At 38.9% G+C, this 23,952-nt stretch overlaps 1 protein-coding gene across 8 annotated transcripts in view; it reads right to left on the bottom strand.

The window, feature by feature from the left end:
- Slob (Slowpoke binding protein) overlaps positions 1–23,952 on the bottom strand; it is a 38,065-nt gene that overhangs the window by 6,311 nt on the left and 7,802 nt on the right. For 2 of the 8 annotated variants that reach the window (XM_070277865.1, XM_017253314.3), the window contains exons 1-11: positions 14,428–14,499; positions 13,128–13,204; positions 7,169–7,653; positions 6,640–6,759; positions 6,115–6,282; positions 2,590–2,797; positions 2,294–2,530; positions 2,021–2,202; positions 633–843; positions 444–569; positions 246–388 (exon numbers count right to left, since the gene is read on the bottom strand). In XM_070277865.1, the coding sequence (XP_070133966.1) occupies positions 246–388; positions 444–569; positions 633–843; positions 2,021–2,202; positions 2,294–2,530; positions 2,590–2,797; positions 6,115–6,282; positions 6,640–6,759; positions 7,169–7,653; positions 13,128–13,133 (1,886 nt within the window). In that variant the 5' untranslated portion in view covers positions 13,134–13,204; positions 14,428–14,499. Of the gene's footprint in view, positions 1–245; positions 389–443; positions 570–632; positions 844–2,020; positions 2,203–2,293; positions 2,531–2,589; positions 2,798–6,114; positions 6,283–6,639; positions 6,760–7,168; positions 7,654–13,127; positions 13,205–14,427; positions 14,515–23,263; positions 23,426–23,952 lie in introns of those variants that run through there. The other 6 variants (XM_070277866.1, XM_070277868.1, XM_017253318.3 and 3 more) reach the window with 5 other exon arrangements.

The raw sequence follows: 23,952 nt of genomic DNA, 5'->3' as shown, positions 1-23,952 counted from the left end.
TTTTTTAAAGGTAATTGGAAAAATTGATATTTTCATTTTTTTTATGAGCATACAAGACCTGTTGTTTCTCTCACACCGAAAACATGACACGACGACGATGAACTGAATTGTGTATGAGTTTCTGTGTTTGTCTGGTGTCTGTGGGATGAGTATGGAGGATGTATGCCAGTGACTGACAAAGTGACAAGATTGCAAAATATTGCTTCTAGGTGGAAAGGATACTGGCAGCAAGAGGATGAACTCACCCAGTGCGTCGATCGTGCGGCGTGGAGGGTGGCGTACAGGGGGAGTTGGCCTCGCTGAGGGAATGCCCCAACGAGGCGCATTGGCGCTTCTTCACGGCGTGCAGCAGGTTCAGGGTGGACCTACTGAGGCTCGGCTTAATTGTCTATTTTGAAGAGATAGTTAGTTTTTTGGAAATATATAACATGGGAAGTACTTACACTGAAACAGGGACCTCGCAGCTCGCGCAAATCGATGCTGCGAAAGAGATCGCATAGGACTAGGTCCTCAACGGAGGGGCACACACCGCTAGGCGGTTCAAAAATTAGACCTAATATCTCAAGAATCTAGAAAGGGATAACAAAAAATATAAATTCGTAAATTTAAGATAGCTCAGATAGCAATGTTACCTGGCCAATTTGTGGATAGTGCTGCAGCTCCATCTCGAGCACCCGCATGGACGGCTTGGGGGTGGTCAGCTCCTGGCCCGTGCACATCTCGTAGAGCAGATGGCCGAAGCAGACGATGTCGACATTCTCGATTTCGGTCACCGAGCGGGACCACATGACGGCGTTGATGCGCGAACTGAGGCCGAGCAGGCCGTTCTCCAAGCCCGATAACCTGATGACGGTGCGGAAAAGGAAAACGTAAAGGATGTGAGTGTCACAGAAAATGCATAATTAAATGGTGAACCCATCCTTTTAGTCCCGCCTCCACTGTTTTTTCGTCTTAATTATACCACATTCGATAGCGGGGGCGATGGCGATGGCGATGGCTACGGCTGTGCCTAGGCCTTTGCCAGTGCCATATATTGATGGCCAACACGTGGCAATGTCGGCCACAAAGTGTCTACTTTTATGGATTTATGTGCGAGCGAGAGGGTGGTGGTATTTCATATTCGTGCCGTCTCTGTCGCCACTCGGGCAATGTGCCTTTATGACAAGGAGCGTATGTCAGGCCCGATATGACAATGTTATGGCACTGAACAATGTTTCGTATATTGCAGATTGACAGGGGATTTTGGTCTGAGGGTCCTGATGTAAAGGCATACAAAATTGGCTGACAAAAGACAAAAGATATTGAAGATGGTCGGCTGGTTTTTGGCTTAAAACCTAGGCATGCTTAATTAACACTTTAGTTTTGCCGTAATCCTGCTTATTACTTGTAATTCCAAGCTTGTTTTAATAACACTTTGATTTTCCGAGATTACTATTTCCAAGCACGTAGAGATTCCTATTGCAATCCCTTTGTAAAAGTATTTTCCTTTCCACTCTATCAATCAGCTTTTCAGCTTACAAATCTCTTCTTTTCCTTCACTATTTTTCCCTCCTAGTTGGTCTCTTCGATGGCCCTATCGATGACTGTACATATGTATAAGCAATTTATATGAAAATCAGCTTTTGCGATTCCCCCGACCCCTGCCAAGAGTGCAGCGATTCCCTAGCGACAAAGTCACTGAATTGGGTCATGCACTTGGCGCAAACTTGAACAAAAAGGGGTGCTTTACGCGTTGTCGCACAACAGTTACAAGGATCAGGAAGGCAGGGTGGTAGGGTGGCCGTAGGTGGACTCCCACACAGAAACATGCATTTAAAGTGCCTCCAATATGGCAAACCATTCTGTTGAATGGATTTTAATTTACCATTTTGGTTTAAATCGTTTTCCAGTTCTATTTTCGGAACATTTTGCAAGCCCCTGTTCTGGTTTACATCGTTTCGATATCAAATATTTAAGGCATTATTAAATTAGCTCACAGTCGAGTGGACCCAAGTGGACTGTGCGATGGACTCTCACTCACCTGGCGGCGCCGTTTTGCAGGATGACATTGCCGCTGTGCAGGTGACCGTGAAGCGGAAAGCCGCGCTCCTTTAGGAAGAGGAGAGCCTCCAGGATCTGACGGCCCAGTCGCTGCACTTGGCTCACTGGCAGTCCATTTGGCTTACGCGTATACTTCTTGGCCCACGGCTCGTTCCACTGTGCCTGCAAATTGAAGTTAATTTTGTTTAAATTGGGTTTAAAAAATATTGAAAAGTAATTTCATTTTGAGAAACTAAGAAGAAACCTTACTGACCTTATAAATGAGATCCTTGAGGCTGCCGCGCGAGTTGAATGGCGTCACCAGACACGCGTAGTTATACGAGCTGTTGCGCAAGAATCCCAGGTCCAGCACAGGATATATGTACGGGTGATGCAGTGAGCCCAGCAGCTCCATAAGGATATCCCTGGCACATTCGTTGGGCGGCAGATCCTCGAAGGCCACGCAGTCGGGTGGCAGAGGCAGCAGAGTCTGCAGACGATCTGTGCGAACCTGAAGGGAAATCCCGAAAATAAACATCTTTAAAAATGGGATGTAAGGTAATCCCTTACCGAAGCATCTGTAACCAGAAACCAGTTTTTTCCGTGCCTCGAACCTATTTCATCCAGGTGGGCAATCACCTCGTAGCGCCCATTGGCACTCTGAATCCACTCCTGGGTGGCATTGAGGGCCTTCTCCCTTTGAGCTCGCTCCCTGGGACTGCGCTCCACGATCCCATTGCCACTGTCCAAGGCGGAGTACTGGTATTTGATGTTGGGCCTAAAACACATTTTAAATAAATTTAAATCTTTTTTCTATAATTGATGTTCCGCAATAATTTTTCATAAAGAGCATACATTTTGAAAGATTTGCTAACTAAGGAAACTTGTTTTGTATTATTTAACTAAAAGTATAACCAATCTTTATGGGGCTATCAAGCATCACATTTAGTGGAGGACAGATTTATTTACAACCAAGTACTGCAAGGGACATTTAGAAGGTCCCTTTAGAAGGTAGAACTTCATTCCCATAGAGGGTATAAGTGGTTTATTTACAACATATTTTATAGTCAATGATAATGAATTATGAATGCTGTTAGGACTTTCCCCTTTTAAAATTTTAACCACAAACTATAGCCTTTGGGCCAACTTCCCCGTACATGTGCCACAGGACAATTGCAGCTGAAATGTTGCCAAAAAAAAAGAGAGGCACAAAATAATTTGCTCAGCAGCGTTTTTTGTTGGCAAGCTCTTGAAAGGTGCCGCAGGCCAAAGGAATTTGCAACTCAATGAGGACAGAAAAAGGACGAAAGGGTAAAAAGGAAGAGGAAGTAACTGCCTGCACAATGGCGCAGCGGAAACGGAAGCAAGAGTTTATCATTTCATTTCGTTTGTTTCGTCCCGGTTTCTTTTTGTTTTTTTGTATATTTTTTTAGAAACAATTTATTATATTGTTTTTTTGTTGCAAGTGAAGAGTTGTACAAAGAGAAGAGAGTGCAAAAAAGCAACTGAAAATGGAAACGGTGTCAAACAAAATGGAAAGGAAAAGAGCCAAGAAAAGCTAAACAAAACTGCACTCACTTGGAGGCTCAAAGAAAACAAAAAAGACAGAAACACAGAGAGAGAGAGAGAGAGAAAGATAGAAAAATAACAAAGGCTGGAAAACTTTTACAAAATGTTGGCAGCTCTTGGAGGGGCAGAGCGAGGGAGGCTCATAAACAAACACTTACGGCCACTCAATCAAAACAGAGCGAAGGTTAAGCACATCCTCGGGTTAAGTTTAGCATGTGTTTGAAAATTTAATAAGGCAGCCGGCAGTGCCAGCAAACGAAACGAGGAGAGAATAGAAAGTGGAGAAGGAGGCAAAGGACGAAAGGGAGAAAGGAGAGTGAAAGTGTGTTCGTGTGTGGCATAAAATGTTGGCCAAGAGGGTTCTTCTGGCCTTCCTCTCACCCCATTTCACTTTCATTGCGTCACAAGAACTTGCAAAAGCGAAAACGAAATGAAAAGATACAACTGCACTCAGAGAAATGTACATATAAATTTCAAAGATTTTTTCTTAGCCTAAACATCAATTATTAACTTAAGAATTGAATAAATAATTTTCAAGTTTAGTTTCTCAAAAAATGTTTAAGTTTTTCAGTGCACTTGCATATACGTTTGTGCCTGCTAGACCACAACAACCAAGAGCTGGCAAAACCCTTTGCCTATCTCTTTAGGCGCTTCGCTTGCGCTTTTGGCCAACGGTGCGTATACGGAATATTTCTCATTTCCCTGCTGCTCAAGGCCTTGATTCCGATTGCAGCTGAAACACTTTTCATTTTTTCGCATCGCATCGAAGTGAGAGAGCTGGTGGGTGTGCGTGTGTGTTTTGGCCTGTTTGTTTGTTGACTTTAGCTAATTCTTGTTGCAAAAACGTAGAGGTGACTTTCTTTCGTTTATCTTCGTTGTGATATTGCAGCTTAAATATTTACCAAACACTCGACACACTTGTTGTTTGCCAACTCTGGAAAGTGAGTGAAAAATGTCAGAGCAGAGCAATGGAAAGGCCAAAAATGAAAGTGTAGGAAAGGGAACCTCCCAAATGTCATGGGACCTTTTGTCTTCATTTAAGAGCTTTAATGGAGTTTCTGCACAGCTCATTTAATTATAAAGGTAAGCTTCTTTCCAAAATACTTTTAACAAATAGCTACTAATTGGACATGGTACTTTTATGTTCCACTCTTAAAGATTTTTTACAAAATTTTCATGGAACTCTGAAAAGTAAAAACCAACAATGATGACCCCTACCATATGTCTCTTCGATATAAATAGCATTTGAAGTCCTCACATCTGCGACTCGTAAAATTAGCGAACCGAACGTTTTTCCGTCCAAACCTATCTCACAGATACACAGATACTTGTATCTAGGCCCAGAAGGTGATGATGTGGGGCCTGGCAGGTGGGGATCGGTTGAAGTTATTCAAAAATGTTTGAATGTTGCGCGTAATTAACGTGCTCGTGTGTGAAATTTTTTATTGCATACTTTGCAGCACTCACACATGCATATTCAACTGCTCGTTAGAGGCACACCCACACCAATACCGACACTTACACACACGAACAGATGCTCACGCTCGCTTGCACATTCATCATACGGCTCAGCACGTACCTGAAGGGTGGGAGGCCCATACACACATACATACATACCCCTATAGAAGGCACACACAGATACTCGATTTTTCTGGCATTTCAGGTTGCTTCCCCTTCCCTTCTTTTTTTTGGCGAACTTTTGCCGAGTTGATAATTTAATTTGCACTGGTTGCGTGTATGTGTGCCTGGGCATCTAATTTGAAGAATTTTCACCTTGGAAAAACTTTCACCTGCCTTTCTGAACAAAAGGAATGGGCGCTTTTCTGTGGGCGATGAAATGCATTCTATCATCGCATTTAATACTTTGACTTTGACGCTGCCGTTGGCTTTTCACTCGAAATGAGAAAACTTTCCAAATGCTCGCAAAGTTGTGTAAATTATTTTCCTACCGACAGACCAACAGACGACGTTAGATAGATCTGCTTTATATTAAGTTTAATTCGTACTTTCTTTTTGTGTCCAACCCACACAAAAAAAATAAATAAAAAAAATAAAAAGAACCATTGCCCACAAAAGCTTTCAAGTTAATTATTTTGTTGGCTGCTGCTGCTTTGTGGTTGAAACCCTCTTGAAAACATTACTTGTGTTATCGCTATGTATACTTGTGCATGTGTTCTACATAAAAATAAATGCTAAATGCGAAAAATAATTGCTTTTGGGGTGTGTATGCTTTTCTTTCGATCCACTACAATCAAATTCTACGTGTTGCGAAACATTTAAAAGCATTTCTGATTTTTAATTCTATTAATATGTTTTTTTTTTTTGGCATGCAAAGTGCTGTTGAACTGGTATATTGTAAAGGAACAAAAAAACTCAAGAAAAATGAAACAAACTCGGCAAGCAAAATGGTAAAAATTTGCACTTGAGAAAGTAAATGGCTGAATGCTGATTTAAAAAAATTTCAAAAGTATTCAAGCTAAATATAATTGAGATTAGTTTAGTACAGAGTAGAGTAGTAAATGCAACCTTGTTGTCAGTACTGAATCTATGGTATCTCTACTTCCGGTTTCCGCTGGCATCGACTTGCTAAAGAAGAGCCTAGCTAGATTGTCTAACCTCGCGCTAACCAGCGGCGATTTCTCCGAATGCTCGGACTGATCTGAGTTATCTTGCTCCGAGCTCGCCGACCGATTGCTGCAAATAGAAGGGTACACAATGGGTGGTTGCGGTGGGTGTTTTTTTTTTTTTTTGGTTGTTTGGTGGTTTTCAAATAAAAACGAAATGAAATCCGAAAAATAAATACAAATATGATAAGTAAGTGTTTTCTTCTTTTTTTCGTTTCAGTCTGTTAAAGAAGCTTCACAAACTAAAATTATAAACTTTGGGAACCTGTGCACTGTGCTAAGTAATTTCATTATTTCTTTTTTTAAAAGAGGTGTGTGAGTTGCTTTTTTTGCTGTATTGCCCACCCACACACCCACAGACACATTGCACAAAAGTTTCATATATTTATTTACACAACACAGTGCCGGTATCTTCGGGACTACTCACCTGCTGTAGATCTGGCGGCGATTGGCGGCTGTCAAGGCAGAGACATCAAACTCGATAGCCGAGTTGGAGCGTTTCAGTCCATTCGCCTTGTGCAGCTTCTTCATAATATGCTTCACCTTCCTATCGATACGGTTATCGAGTTATCGATCCAAGCGGTTGCATTTCATATTGAGAAATAAACACACACATTGGCAGTCATTTGTTCTTCGCGACATTAAGTGTTTTTTTTTTTCAGAGAGTTGAAAAGGCATTTTTGTTCTATTTTTATACAAATATTCTTTTTTTTATACAAGAAACAATCATTTTACTGAAATATTTTAATTTAAAATGGTAATGGTAATGATTTTCACGGTCTCACGGGGCATACAATTAATATTACGTATACGCCCCATACGCCTCAATGAAGAATTAGATCCTAGTACATGCAATAAATCGTATAATGAAAAATAAATAAACATTGTAAAATGCTATTTCAACTCTTCTCATTTGTAACCCCAAGGCTTGTCCTTATCGACTCGAGATCACTCACTTTTCGGGCACCGGCGGTCGGACAAAGGGGTCATGCCCTGTGACGGCACTCGCCCTATTGTCGATCCTCTGCTGCTGGGCCGCCTTGTTGAACTTGAACATGGTGAAGGACTTCTTGGCGCTAGCCACCTCACAAACGCGAACGATGATCTTGCGACTGCTCTTGAAGACCGTGTTCAAGGTCTTGTAGACTAGAATCGAGACGGACTTGGAGGCGTGCGGATTATGGTGTTGAGACTGTGGATCCGGTTTCTGGGTGAGTGGGGTGGGCAGAGACTGCTGCTGCTTCAGTTGATGCACTGGAGCATGCGACGGCGCCGACGCCGATGATTGTGATCGGGTGATGACTTTGCTATCCCGCGGGAGATGATCCCGTTCGCGCTGATCCCGCTGATCCCGCCTGTCGTCCCCCCGATGGCAGTTGATGATGAGCTCCGGCTCCGGATGCGCCGCTGCCGCTGGATCGTTGACCTCGCTACAAGTGTCCTGTGGTGGTTTTTTTGTTTATGTTTAAGCCGTGACGTGGTTTTTGGTGGAAATTCAAGTGTTCAAGTGGCATTTTTTGGTATTGTGGGTGGATTTCGAACAAAAGTTGAGTGGCCACAAGAAGATGGAAAGAAATATGCGGTAGAAATGTTTTTAAAAAATATATTTAAATCCAAAGCACAAGGCTTAGCACAGCAACGAAATGAACAGAAGCGTTTCGTGAAACGTAAATAAAGGGGAAATTAAAATGTATATCTATAAGCTAATATCACCCCGGCAGTTGCAATTGCGTTTGCATTTGCTCAACAATCGTTCAAAGAGTGTAAAATAATTGAACCAGAATAATAATTGCTGTAAAAGACAATCACAAAAGCATTTTGATAACGAACTTAGCCAAGTTCTTTGTTTTGATTTTAAAATGAGTGTGTTTTCTTCCAGTAAATGTAAGTTTAAAATTTAAATAAAGTTTAAATGAAAGGTGAAACATGCTTTCGATCATATGCCAATTTTTCAAATCAACTAAACTAATTTGCAGCCAATTTGTATAGAAGCGTAATCTAGAAAATTTGCATAAAAAAATTGCGTGAATAATAGAAATAAAAAGAAATTTAACAAATTTCAGCGTGTTTGAGTGTTTTTCTTATTTGTTTGGTTTAATTTATGCAGCCAATTTAGAAGTTGAAATAAATCATAAGTTTGTTTGCTTTTGATTTGCTCTGGTGATTTTATTTGCTCTCAAATTGCTGGCTAATTTGCTTCGATCGAAAACTTGACTTGCAAAGCAAATTTACCTACCGATCCCGATCGCTTAGCAAAACCTCGCTACAGTCCAAAATGGCACGACACCTATATTTGTGGTTCGATGGTTACAGAAATTTAGTTTACAATTGAATTTTTCACTTTAACTTTTTTTTTTGTACAGAGGGTGGGGGGATATTTGAATTTGATGAATTGTGATGCGAGGGAAATCAACTTGACCCCATTCAACATTTCATTTCGATTTCAAAGCTGATATCTGATTATATTGATTGCTTTTCCGAAATGCATTTTTGATTCGATTAGCGAGAGATGCGATAAGTTCATATTTCTTTATAATTTCTTTTTTACAGTGAGTCCCCCCAAAAGAGATTGACATTAATTTTAATGATTAATGATTGTTTTCGTGCCGATTACGAACATATAAAAAGATTGAAATAGCCAATTAGAGCCTAATAATAATTGCTTATCGCATGTCAGGTTTTCCCCAATTACCACTAATGGATGCCTCACTGTTTTTCAAGTGGCCTTCTTTGCTTTAGGCCATAGCTGCAAATTAAATATCTGACGTAGATCAGATTTAAATTTCAAACACATCCACGTCTATGGCACTTTAGTTTGTGCTATTGTTGGGCTGCCTGAATGTTTTGTGTTAATTAAAAAGTACACGCCCCTTCAACATGCAAAACTTTTGAAGTTATTTTACCGAAAGCAATTGCGTTGCAGTTCAACGAATGTCCTTCGCACTCTGAAAAGTAAACCACAACAAAAACAAGAAGTGAAGAACTACACTCGCACAAGCGGAACAATGGAAAGGACTTTAATAGACGCTTAAATAAATCATACGCCCCGTGTGCCGCACGTCCCTTTGTTTCTTAACAGTATGAGTGGGGCACGGTGTTGGTTTTTGTGGCTGCGTGACATTGAGCCCTATATGTGTACATAGGGCCGCCTTTCTTCTGCCATGTGAACTGCACGTTTTTGCCGCTCTGGGCCCATTTGTCTAATTGTCTAATTCTAATTTTAAATTGTGTTTTTTCTTTTGCTATTGCTGTTGCATGCTCATTGTTGTTGGCCGATTTAATCGTATTTGATTTCCTCTTGCCCCCCAGCACGCTTTAGACCATTTATCTAATCAGGCACAGTTCGTTTCTTGCTTTTACTTTCAAGACACTTTATTGATTTTTCTTTAAGAAACGGTGTCTTGAGTTGCAAGTGGTACGTTTTATTTTTCCTTTGACTTTCAGGTGTTCACGAGCGCGCCCCCTCTCCGGCTGTCTGGGTGTCGTGCTCATATTCATATTTGCAATCACGATATGTAAGTCGGTCTCGGGTTTATCCTTCAATTTGATTATTGCATTATCCTGTCCGTCACTAGCTTGTTGGTTGCAAATTAAATTGTCATTTTTGGTAAATGGTCGAAAGAAACGCGATGCGGCTAGGAGAGGGCTTTGTTGTTTATAACGTGTTCCAATAAAAGCACATGTCATTAATCAATATCGGGTGGCTCGTCGTCTGCGGCTCAACCGAAGGCTTAGTTCAATGTTCCAGACATTAAGTCCTAGCTATTTAATTGAATTGCTTTTGGAAGAGGCCTAACCTGAAGATATTACTCATGCTGAGAGTTAAAAATAGGTGGACAATTTTTCCATGCCCATACCCAATTACTAATTATTTTTGTTGGTATTATGTGGGCTTTTTAAAATACGGCAGCACAAACAAAAATGATTAAGAAGTGGGTGAGTTGTTATCGAGGAAAACTTTCAGTTGATAAACTTTGTCTACATTTGTTTTGTTATTCATTTTTGCATATTTGTCCCAATTATTTAAGATACTGGCTTAAAAACTCAGTTTTTGGTATAAATTGTAGCAAATAATTAAAAATATCTGTAACCTTTTAAAATATTATCTTACAAAAATTTGTTTCTAAGTTCTTCAAACACCTCTTATGAATTTAAAAATACTTTATAAAAATTCTTACATTTTTAAACACTTGTCGAGAAACATTTCCGCATTTCGAATTTCCCACTCGATTAATCTAAGGAAAATCCCCCATCATCTTGTTGTGCCAAAAAAATAGCATAATTTGCATTATTCCAAGGAACCCAGCTTATTTCATCTTCCCACGCAAATGGCTGGCACAAAAATAGAATTGCACATTAAAAATGATGATGAAAACGATGGTGGATGGAAGTAGCGGTTAAGGGTCCTGAGAGCAAGTGGCACCTGTTTCTGATGATTGAGCCTGGGGAGTTAGTTGCCCCTAGACCAGCACTTGCCACGACCTCTTCGGCTTCATTATGGTTGCACTCATTGTTGATTGGGTCAGACAAATTTTAATAAATTCTTAAATAGTTTAGAGCTGCGTCACAAAGTTTCTCTGCTGGTAAAGAGTTGAGTTTTCGGTGTCGCACTACCGCTTGCCATGTAATGGATTAGAAATTTTTTTGCCCCTTGATTGGAGGGAAGGGATGCCACCAAAATTAACTTTTCGAAGTTCCAACAAGTTTTCAAAGTTTCTCACTCGCTGACGCGCCGAAAATTTAACGTAGTATAGGCTGCGGTGTAAATTGGTTAAATATTTAAGCCATGAAAACGCGGCCAACACGGTGCTCGGGTCGTCCGTTAATGAAGGTGCGATACCGAATATCGTTTCGACTGGGGCGAAAACTATGAAATTTCTTCATTCCAGTCCGACTGAGGTGTGTTTTTCACCCAGAAGTATATACTACGGTATGTACTATACAATATGGCGGCATGTGGGTGAGTGGCTTAGAATGTTTGCGTGCTCATATCGCTTCACGTTTGCGGTTGTATTCGTGGCCGACTCGTCGCGTCGGTCCGACCAGCCCTTTCTCGCTCACACCGCCCTCTATCTGTCTCTCTCCGTTCTCCTGGCTGTGCGTCTTCCCCTTCTAACTGGATTATAAAAATTGATTTTTAATTTTTATGACAATTTCCAACTGACTCATGGCGAGTGTCGTCGTCGAATGGCTGTCGTTTGAGCGTATTCATTCCACTTTTATTTGCTCTTGCTTGGCTAAAACCCCTCGGGCCCAGACCCGGGTTGTAGCCCAGCCCCGTTGAACTTGGCATGCCAGTCTGTTTGGCTTGACAATGGGCTAACAATGTACCGTGGTGCAAAACTTGGGCCAGGAAATGTTGGCCTAATAAGGACAAGGTCAAGAAAGAGGGCTTAAGGGTATGGGGAGTATATACACGTATGTTTGTGGTCAGTAAAGTATTAGTACCATTGACTGGGATTTTTTTTTATTAATATTACTAGTAAGAATTTTTAAATTCCAATTAAAGGACCAAATATTCATGGCTTATGCTTGCCACTTTCCCACTTATAAGTCTTTTTTATTCTTTTGTTTAAAATACCTTTGAAACAATGTGCCATGTCTGCCATTTTATGTTTATGTGTCGTGTGTATTTGCGGCAAATAGTTGCGGTGTTGCCCACTTCGTGACACATTAATCATGACCCGCTCAACGACTGTTTACCTTCGCTCTGACCACCAGCTCCACCCGCACCACTAAGCCACTCAACCACTCGCCCAGTCCCCCGACTCTTCCTCCCATACCTTTTTCCATTTTCCATTACTCCCAGGACATTTGGCTATATGCAAATATTACAGTTTGTTTGTTTGCTGGTTTGCCTTTGATCGCTCCATATGGAAATTGGAAAAGTTTTTACGCGCTGGCCTCGCGTGAAGCCAACATGAAAGTATGGTGGGAGCGGAATGAAAATGGAAAATGGAAGCCTTTCGGCGCGGTCAGTTGTCCTTTTAGTGCTTTGTTGCCACTGCGTGTCCTTTAATATACATTTGTTCCATAAAGTAGACAACTAATTGGAATATTTCGTGAAACTTTTTTGCCAAATACATATAATAAAATAGTAAACTTTTTCTTTTATTTTTCAAAACCATTCCTGGTGATATTTTCTCCTAATTTTTAGTTTAAGTTACTGAATCCTTACTGTATGTTTATAGCATATATATATCACTGTCTGTACGGACAAGCTGGCGCCAACTATCGTAATGAAACCCCGAAACGGGAATGGGAATTTGATGAGCAGCGCCTACTGGTCACCGCCCTCCAGACTGCCCAAAGTCAACTGCGTCATTGTTGGGGGTGGCAGGTCGTCAGAGCTGTTTTTTGGGGAAGGGCTTGAGCAGCCGGGGCTTGGGCCAGGCCCATTTCCAGTGACCTTGCATCATTAACTTAATTGCTCAAACAGTCCTCGGCTCGTCCAATTGCCGGCCTGAATTATTCAGTTGTTCTGCTCGGCCAACTGGCAATTTTGCGTCTTTTCAAATGTCACCACAAGTTCTCTGTCACAAATAGTAGAAAATAGTAAAAAAAAGCCACAAAACCATACAGTTTTTTTATTTTTTTCCCTCCCGTCAGAGGGGAAAACGATAGAAATCCCCACGTGTAAACCCTCTGGTCGTTGGCCCGTTCACGTTGTCTCGCCTTTTTTCCAAGGCATCACGTGTCGCGGGACTTAGTCCATCGAAAATTGAAATATTTTTTTTTCAAACAAATGCCAGAGATAGATAGGAAATGGCTAACATGCCCAAACCAACAGTCACTAATTGGATTAAAGAGTTTTCCTGCTGCGCTTCTGGCCACGCGAATCGCAGACAACAAATGCGCTATTTTTATATTTTTTAAAAAATTCCAAAAAGGGATTGACGCTATTGAAATACATACCTGCATCGTCTTATCCAATATGAGATGACAACAATTCCACCCAATACCAAACCTCCTAAGGCACACCAAAAAAGGGTCTGTAAAAAAGAAATATATGAAATATATTACGAGGTTAAAAATTTAAAGATTCTCTCAACTATAATTAATCAATTATATCTGGACATTTGACCTTTTTATGACCCAAAAAAAAATAAATCAAATTTTTTTTTGAGTAAAGTTCAGTGAACAGTTTGACATCTTCGTTCCCAAAAAAAAAGGGTCATTAGACTTGGTTCTGCCCGCTTGGACTTTCTAATCAAATTGTACATATATTTCTGTTTTTTATGAGAGCCTGGTGGGTGGTTACAAGTCATTGGCAATGGGGAATCTTCTCAATTTTAAGGGCAGTCGGAAAATTCGAAATCAGATTCAGACACCGATTCAAATGGCAGCCGAGGCGGATCATCAATTTTGCAGCCAGAAATGTCAATTGCAGTTGTCATTTCGGGTCAGAGACGAGGCCAAAGAATGTCAGTCCTGACACGAGCCCGATAGAAATCAGAGGGAGTGTATGGGAATCTGTCGATTCATTGTGGCCTAGGGCCACGAATGATTTATTGACTATGTGTCTGGATTTTCCATGAAATATGCATCACCAGGAATGCCTGTAGGGGAGGCAGGAATGAAAGGACAAGTTTATCTAAGTCGGTCAATCGAATCAATGGAACTATTTATATTAAAAGATTAATAAGAAATTGAAGTTACTTTAAGGAAATAGCTTAAAGATGCACCAGATAGCTAGCTATATCTAGTTCGCAAGCCAGCGATGGACATTTCTCTCTGTCTGTCTAATAAATGAATTGCCCAAGGACCCAGTTTTATTCCGCTTTAACCCTTTTCAATTGAGTCTTTAGCCAAGAAGCCAAAATGCTCGCGTTCTCCAACAATTTTGTAATTTTCCAAACAATTTTTAGAGCAATAAAATTCTATTGCCAGGACGCACACATTGCCTGGCAGGCTTTGTCTCCGGCTCTGGGGCTCATCCTGCCTCCGAGGGCACTTCCTGCTAGCCTGGCATCCTGCCAATTCCGAGACAATGCCACATCAGCCCTTCCACCATTTCGTTTTGCATTTGTGTGCACTTATCTCCCCAACCCATTCAATTTTCCCCTTTTTTTTGGCAACAATTTTGACTTTTGCCCTGCCATTTTTATGCCCCGATAATTGCAAGCCGAGCTAGAAACCGCAAGGAGTTGTCAAGTTGGGGAAAATATGCTATAAAACTTGGAAGTTCAAGGTCGATGAGAAAAAGGATACTCACAATCCAGTAGTGCGTTTCAGTTTGTCTGCTTGGATTCAATTGCATCGCACGTTCCTTTCATCTAAGAGCACGTCACAGTTGGTTTAGCTGAAATGAATAATGTTGAGTTTGACTTAAATTAGGTTTTATCCAAAGTATTTGCAAGACAAAAGTTGACAAAGTATCAGCATGGTAAGTTTTGCTAAATCTACCAGGCGGAAATAATGCTTGAATACTCGTATCTCAAAAGTTTGGTTGCCGTGGAGTTGAAGTTGCCATTGGCTTAAAAAAAATGGAATAAAAGCAGAACATAGATAAAGAAATAATATTAAATCGGTATATATATTTAAGCTTTGATTTTCTTTGGTTTAATGCCAACTATTATATTTTTTTGGAACAAAAATCCTAAGCATATCAAAGCCAAGTCACTTCTAGCCACTTTTGTTTTTTTCTGTATCCTCGAAGACCCATTGTCCTGCTACTGTAATTACACATTTGTTGATTTGTTTCTGCCCCAAATATAATTGCCGAAATAGCCAAGAATGCCGACGTGGCCCTCCCGTTGATTGAACGCGCTCAGCTGAGCCAACATTTAGCAAAGTGCGGCGATTAGCTCATCTCATCGAATTTTAAGAGCACTCCAGCCAGATTGACTTTGGTCCTTGCGTAGGCGGATGTCCTGCCAGGCATCCTGCCAAAGTTTCGAAGCTCATTGCTTTTGATTTACGAGGTCCTGCTCAATGGAGCGTTCTCAATGTTTTAGTGGCCGTCGCCTTCGCAATTATCATCATCAACGGAATATGAAGAGGAAAGGAAAATATATCTTTTGGCCTAAATGCTTCTACTGGATTTTCGCATTTCCGCAGAACGGGCTGTCGGCAGGGGTAAGTAAGAGCTGAAAGTGCGGTAAGAATGGCAAACTGTTGATTTCTCTTCGGTTCCTTCCTGCTCCTGGGAATTGTCAGTCATGTTCTGGTTACGCTTCTCAGGCACGCGTCTGAACTTTGAACTTTTCGGGGTAAAACAAATGTTGGCCCAAAGTACAGTTTTATGGACATATGGCGACTGTTTAACATTAATTTATGTTGGAAAAATACTGAGGAAAGGTAAGACAAACTTTTTGGCAGTCTTACTTTTCAACACATTTCCATAAATAACATTTTAAAATATACCAACTTTAAACAATAGAGTTTATTTTGTCATAATTTTACAACAACCCACAGCAGCTGTAATGTGGCATAATTAAAGTTTTCTGATATTTTAAGCATTAAAAATCCACAAATAAAAACCACAAACAAATGCCAAAATAAAGCTTTACATTTGGATATTACACTTGCACCAAGTTCTCAGCTTTACGATTTTTTCCATTCAATATCTCCGCCTCTTCTATTATTTGCCCTGATTTACCGATTCTCCATATTTCCGGTACAGAAAAATATGTAAATTTTCCCAACTGCCTTTTCAAGTGTAATCAATATTTTTTTCTGGGCCTGCGGAAAGCAAGGCTCTTGTGGCTTGGCATTTGCATAGTGGCACTTGCGTGCATTGGATAAATGGATTTTCTACTTTCCAAAAGATCCCAAAACGGCCAAATTATTCAGAAACTGAACAGAAATAGTGAAATAAAATATTGTGTAAGAAGACGGCATTGATCGTTTAATTTCGTAGATGGGTTTTCTTGCTACCTTAAAAGACATCCAATGTCCAGGGTGCCTTTGTGGGGTCATAAAAAAAAAAGGTAAAAAAAAAATAAAGATAAAACATGTCTGTAATATAAACATAAGTCTTCGATATTTTTTAACTTTAATTTCATATGTTCATCTATCCTTTTTAACTTTTCATTAAAACAAACCGTTGTGGGCATATCTTAGGACCCATAGTCTTAATTTAATAAAAAATAATAAAAGAAAAAATAAGGAAAAAATAAAAAAAAAGATTATTTGAGCTGAAACTTCAATTTCATATGTTCATCTACCCTTTGTTTTTTGGCCTTCCTGGTCAATTACATAGGACCCATAGTTTTATTTAAATAAAACATAATAATAATAGAAAAACAAAGAATAAAAAAAAGGTTATTTGAGCTGAAAATTCAATTTCTTATGTTCATTTAACCTGTTTAACTTTTTATTAAAGCAACGCGCTGTGGGCACATTTTAGGACCCATAGTTTTAATTTAATAAAAAAATAATAAAATAGAAAAAAAAAATCTACAATTGATAAAAAGAAAACGAAGAGCCTGGAAAGGATATTAAGCTTTCTTCATTTTGGAATTTATGGAAGAATTTTAATATAATTAAAAAAATTTTAAAGGAAAACAACAGACCATTAGTCTCCAATTGCAAAGCGGAAGGATGCTGGAGTGATAAGCAACCCATGAATTTTTTTTAATAGTAAAATATTTTTTTTGGCAAAATAAAATAAATAATTCAAAAATAAGAAAAAATGTTTCAATTAATTTAATGAGAGAATATTAGATTATTTATTCAATCCAAAATTAAAAAAAAAATAAAAATAAGAAAAGAAAAAGGGGAGTTTATCAGAGAACCTCCTACTGGAGTCCTTTAACGAAACTGAAGCGGAATGTTAAAATGCTTGCCTTTTATAGAAAACGGTGCTAACTTTTTAACAAAAGTCATGGCCTGCTGGAGTAAATTTGTTGTAATACCAAATTAGTATTACCAATGTCACTAACACAGTTCACTAAAAAGTTAATTTCAAGGGTTGTGTGAAATGACACAACGAAACTTTACTTGTGGAAATTTCGATTATTAATCTTCATTAAATACGACTCTGACTCCTAAGTCATAATTTAATAAATTAAATTATAAATTAAGAAGCTATTTAGAAAGGGATCAGCGCTCCTAAAGAAAAGCTGCTTCCAATAAAGCCCTTCATTATTTTCCCGGGTATAGACCTGGGGACATGGGGATTTGTGTGTGATCTATCCAACTATCTTATATGAGAGTGTCATCATAAGGCACTCGCCGGCTGAGTAAGATAATGCCCCTCAGGCAGATAAGGATATCAAAGAAAAACTTTATATAGACGTCAGTTGCTTGAGGTGCTGGATATGCATATAAGAAGTAAAAACCGCTTTTCGTACAAGTTCCATGAGCAAATTAGCAATTATTTATTCAAGAACCTCAAATCTGGTAATCAGTTCTGATGACAAGCGATCAAGGACTGCAGTCCGACACTTGGTTTTTATTCCCCAGGCTCTGATGTCGTTTTTATGCCACACACGACTGTGTCAACAGGCCATCAACAACACATTGGCAAACAATCCGGCAGGCTCCCTACTCTCCTTCCCCCATTTTGGATTACCCTCCACGACCCTGTAATCCAAATGTGCTGGCATATGTTATGAAATTAACGAGTTTACTTTATGCGGGCGGCATTATAAACAGGCAAACAAAAATGGCCTAATAAAATTGTCAATAATGCGACAGCCGCACTTGAAAAATGTTGGAGGGAGAACGAAAATGAGGGTTACAAAATGTTAGAGTCCTGGTGGAAATGGATGACAACAAGGACATTACTCATACGCAATGTGTGCACGCTTCGACTGGAAATCAACTGCAGCTGACCAAAAATCAGTGTCACTTTCAGTGGGTTCATTTATCATCGCTTTGCCTTGGCATCAGACAAGGCTAGAGGTGCCAGGGGCCGGTGGCCGGGGACCGGGGGCAGGAGCAGGAAGGTCCTGGGGCAGCTGTCATGTTGAGCCAGTCAACGTGATTTGTCTCGACGCCAGTCAAATCAACTTTTTCCTAGGAGTCGAGCCCTTTTAAAAACGACCCACACTGAGAAAAAAATTAGCTTAAGAAATAAAATTTCAATTTAGATAATTTTAAATTAAAAGAATTAGCTGTACAATAATAGTATATAACTGTAATAACAATTACTATTACAATTTTAATAAAAATAAACAACGAATCGTTATTGGAAATGTTTTTCATATTTTCTCGAGTGCTGGAAAAACCGCACCCTTTTCTCAAGGGAGAAATGAAGGAGGGGGTGTGGGGTGTCACTAGTGCTGGGAGTGGAAAACTTTCAAGGCCCCATGGTTCCAGATCCCATTCTCTCTAGGAGCACACACGCAGTTCCTTGTTGTTGCGTGTAAACTCATAATTTGGCGGCACGCTAAAAGTTTCGCTTAGAAATTCGTTGTCGCTCAATTTCATGCGTGCGAATGGGCGTCCAAAATGGCTTAGAGAATAGGGAAGGGGGCGTGGCACTCCAGAGGAAATAAGGGACCCACATATAAAAACTAACTACTTATGATTATCGCTTGCGAAACAATAATTAGAAGGTCATTGGCGAACCGGCGAGAACGCTTGGTTAATAATATTAATTAAGCCATTACGTTCTAGTTCCATTTTGTTTGGCCAAGTGTGAATGGAAGGGCATTAGCCAAGTTAATTGGTAGAAATTTAATGGGGCTCTTGAAGAGTTGTGCTCCAGGATGGGGTAATTAAAGGCAATCAAGGGCAAAGTATAGGAAATGGCCGAATTATGTAAATACTTTTACCAAGAGACGGATTCTATTAATTTTAAGAAAAAGTACTTTTTCCTGGCACCTTTCTGAATATTTAAATACAGCTTAGATGTGGTGTGAAATGCTTTCTCCATTTCATTTAGTTCTTCTCTCGCATTAACCATTTCTTTCGGCTCATCTCATCGCATTTTCCCATTTCCGCAGATCAACCAAATGGAAATGGCAATGGCAATAGCAATGGTAATGGCCAAGAAAAGCGGCCAAATGGGATGAATAACGTAAAACAAACGCATGTGGAAACTAGATAATGTGACAAGCAAATAAACAAATCTCGCTTTGGGCCACTATATGTACAATATATATTGTTGGTCAGTTCCGCACAAGTCTGCATGGAAAATGGACGCCGGCTATTTGCCCCGAAAAGTACGTGCGAAATTATCTCTATTTATTCATGTTTATATGTGAGTGTGTGTTTGTGTGTGTAGGAGAGTATGCTGGTTGGCCAGAGTGTATCTATGAGTTTGCAAATTGAATTTGGCAAGAGCACATAATTAAGGAAAGTGAAACTTGACTTTCATCAAAGTGGATTGCAATGCAATCAAATGCGAATTCGAATCAATAAAATTGATTGTAAAAAAAAATAAAGTGAAATAAGTGTGGAAAAAGCAATGAAAAGCAAGTAAAAAGTAAGAGAAAAGCAAACAAAAAGCAAAGGAAAAAGCTTTTCCTGGCAAGCTTCCACATTGACTTTGGTTTCGGGCAGGTCAGGAATATTGACCACCCGCCGAGTTTTTTGTCCTCGGATCTTGAAATGCGATTTTAATGTTTCAACTACGTGGTAATGACAACGAGTCACCGTCTGCGGATACGAATGCGGATGCGGATTTCCAGAAACTTCATGGCCATGTTGAATTCATGCCGGATCCACCCCCCCCCCCCCCCCTCGCCGCAAACAAAAACCGGATGTAATAAAAGCGAACGAAGACGGACATGCAACGGAAGTGCAGAAATGCCCCACACCCTCGAGTACTGGCTCGTAAATTTGGATGGTTTTTGTTATTTACGGTCTGTTTGATTGCACAACAATGTGTTTATGTGGAAGGTGACATTTGTAATTGCCAAGGAAGCGAGGAAGTCGACCCCGATGACATTCGCACAGAACCGCAAATACAAAATATCACTACCATAGTTCAGATGGAGGGCAACTGGAACCATAAATTGCGATTTCTATCAGTTTTGGGGTTTCTTTTTTTAGAATTCCACACATGTCTTAAAGGTCATCTTGGGTGGGTGTGGTCCCCCTTTTTTGATAAAGTTTTAAAATGTAACAGCAGAGGTTTTCCATTTAAAGTTTTTAAATGGATGGCAAAGGGTAAGTATTATTTGACAACATCTATCCCCAAAAGTTGGTATTTATTTTTCCGCATTTAAAATATTCTAAGAATTTTATTTTCGTTTTTCTTGAATAAATACCATTCCAGTTCGTATGCGTAAATCGGACGCCGCAGGCATCGAACATGAAATCGAAACTGAGCAAACAAAAGTGTTGATCAAATTTATTTTTATTAAAATGTCATCCCAGCAGACACACCTCCACCATTCTCGTTCCCCCCCCCCCCCCCCCCCCCCCCCCCAAAAATCCCCAAACAATTGAGGCAGGGAATCCTGCCAGTTGCCTGTTGGCAGCCATGTCCTTGTTGACGTTCTCGTATGTTTTTTTTTGTAATATTTTTTCTGTCACCATCGTCTTCGGTTTTCTCCTTCTGTAATGTTATTTTTTTTTGCGCCCTGGAAAATTGAATTCAGCAGAAATCTCTTTGAGTTGCTCACACGTTTTTATTATTTTATGGAACAAACAGAAATCCCTACTCCGCTACCAGAAGCAGGCTCTTGAAGGACTTTTCCTCGCCTTCTGTTATTTTCCGTCAAAATTGAAAAGTTTTTGGTCGGATTCGGCATATGACGATGCCACCATAAAAAGTAAGAAATAAGTTTATAGCGCTAGAATGGATTTCGGGGGTTTGTTTGCTGTCGTTGTTGGTTTGTATTTTGGAAAATGTTTTTACCATTCTGATTTGCATGGAAATGGTGTCCAAGGACATTACTCTCTGGGCCCTGACACACTTTTAGCCGCGAAGACGAACGGAAGTGCCACCAAAATGCTGAAATGGTTTCGTTTTCGGTCTCAGTTTCGCTTTCGCTTAGCACCGCCAACCGGTAAAGAGATTAATTAACCGATTCCGGCTGACAGTCGGCACATTTCCTACCAACTCTCGCAGTTAATTAGCGCATACTCGACTGGCTAGGCGGGGATGGGGGAGTGGATGGGACCTGGGCGGCTGAGTTTCCCGGGCAAATCATCGCCCAATGTGCTGACGTCATTGACATATGCCCGCAGTTGCAGGATGGGCAGAAGGAAAGCGAAACCAACCCAACCAGCAGACAATGCCTCAATTAATCCCCATAATGGCCGAAAACCGCAGAGACACCAACTTTGATCAGTCCCCCGTCATCGCAGGCCTCGCAGGACTCTGTCAGAAGATGTTGACAGTTGTCAGACAGTGGCGGCCCTTTGTTTTCGCGGCAATCAGCCGAACAAATTGCTCTTCCAAGAATTATACATGGCTGGCAATGGGATAATTGTTAGCTGGTCTGTGATGAATGAGATGCAAATGGGCTAAAATCACAGTCGTGAGAACTTAACGTCAAGAGAATAAAAATAGTAAATAAAAAAAAATGTTTAAAGAGACTTTTTGTAAATAACACAAATAATTCATTACCATGTATAATTGTATCATGTGCTGATACCAACTGATACCACAGCAAAGAAACTGCCTCTTCAATAAGTACTTAAAAAAAAATTAAATAATAAATGAAGAAAAGGTAAGGTTGCAGGGTTGGCAGAACCCAATAGAGGTTAAGAAGATTAATAAATGAAGTTTTAAAAGTCGATTGATTAAAAAAATAAATGAGTAAATAATAAGCTTTTATTATTAGCATTTACAAAATTTCTAAATGCCTAAACAACAGATCCCGACGAGGAACAGAACTTAAGGAGAAAACCCAATGGGAAAATAATTTGTATCATAAAACATAGATTAATTTTTCTTCAGTGAATTAGAGTTACCATTGCATTTACATAAATACAAAAAAAATAAGGAAAAAGTTATCCTTACAAAAGAACTAAACAGTCAACTTTTACAATTATTAAAAAAAAAAAAATAAAATAAAAAATAAATAAAAAATAATAAAAATTGAAAAAATAAGGAACAAATTAAAAAAAGATTATTTTAAGTGAAACTTGAATTTCATCTACCTTTTTTGTTTTTAATTTTCCAACAGAACCATTATGGATTCATGGGTGAGGTATATTACTCAATCCAATATTAAAATAAAAACGAAAACAAAATTAAGAAAATAATAAAAATAAACAAAGAAATGAGATAGTCAGGACGAGATGGAGTCACAAACGTTTTTTTAATCATTTGGTCGATTAAATGACCTTTGCATTTAAATACAAACAAAATACGGAAAAAGTTATCCCTACGAAAAACTAAACAGTCAACTTTTACAATTATTAAAAAAATAAAAATAAAATAAAAAATAATAAAAATTGAAAAAATAAGGAACAAATTAAAAAAAGATTATTTTAAGTGAAACTTGAATTTCATCTACCTTTTTTGTTTTTAATTTTCCAACAGAACCATTATGGATTCATGGGTGAGGTATATTACTCAATCCAATATTAAAATAAAAACGAAAATAAAAATAAACAAAAAAATGAGATAGTCAGGACGAGATGGAGTCACAAACGTTTTTTTAATCATTTGGTCGATTAAATGACCTTTGCATTTAAATACAAACAAAATACGGAAAAAGTTATCCCTACGAAAAACTAAACAGTCAACTTTTACAATTATTAAAAAAATAAAAATAAAATAAAAAATAATAAAAATTGAAAAAATAAGGAACAAATTAAAAAAAGATTATTTTAAGTGAAACTTGAATTTCATCTACCTTTTTTGTTTTTAATTTTCCAACAGAACCATTATGGATTCATGGGTGAGGTATATTACTCAATCCAATATTAAAATAAAAACGAAAATAAAAATAAACAAAAAAATGAGATAGTCAGGACGAGATGGAGTCACAAACGTTTTTTTAATCATTTGGTCGATTAAATGACCTTTGCATTTAAATACAAACAAAATACGGAAAAAGTTATCCCTACGAAAAACTAAACAGTCAACTTTTACAATTATTAAAAAAATAAAAATAAAATAAAAAATAATAATAATTGAAAAAATAAGAAACAAATTAAAAAAAGATTATTTAAAGTGAAACTTGAATTTCTTCTACCTTTTTTTTTAATTTTCCACCGGAAGCATCATGGAATCATGGACACTGATGAGGGATATTACCCAATCCAATATTAAAATAAAAACGAAAATAAAAATAAGAAAAGAAGGGGTGAGTTTATTAGAGAACCTCCTACTGGAGGCCTCTTACGAAACTGAATAGGAATGTGGAAATTCTCGCCTTTTATAGAAAACGGAACCGAACAGTCATGGCCTACTGGTTTAAATAGGTTTTAATACCAAATTAGTATTTTGCCAATTTTACCAAATGCCAATGATAGGGTTAACACAGCTACACTTTAAATTTCAAAGGACGGTTATTTTTTTTTGCTAGTGAGAATAGGATGATAATTGAGGAAGATATTGCCATCCCAGTGGGCCTTATGGGGGAAAACCCCATTTTCAAGGGATCCTATCAGGAAAAATGGACAAAAAATTGAAAAAATATTTTGTCTCAGGATTTTGATGCAGAATGGTGGAGAATCGATCCAGAAATCGTGTAAGGTACTCCGCTTGGGAATCGGATCAGGATTGGGAAAGATATTGCCATCCCTGTAGGTCATATAGGGAAAAACCCCATTTTCAAGGGATCCTATCAGGAAAAATGGACTAAAAATTGAAAAAATATTTTGTCTCAGGATTTTGATGCAGAATGGTGGCGAATCAATCTAGAAATCGTTTAAGATACTC

Source organism: Drosophila bipectinata, chromosome 2L, assembly GCF_030179905.1.
Source record: "Drosophila bipectinata strain 14024-0381.07 chromosome 2L, DbipHiC1v2, whole genome shotgun sequence".
In the NCBI taxonomy this organism is placed as follows: domain Eukaryota; kingdom Metazoa; phylum Arthropoda; class Insecta; order Diptera; family Drosophilidae; genus Drosophila; species Drosophila bipectinata.
This window is presented reverse-complemented; position numbering and strand designations above follow the sequence as displayed.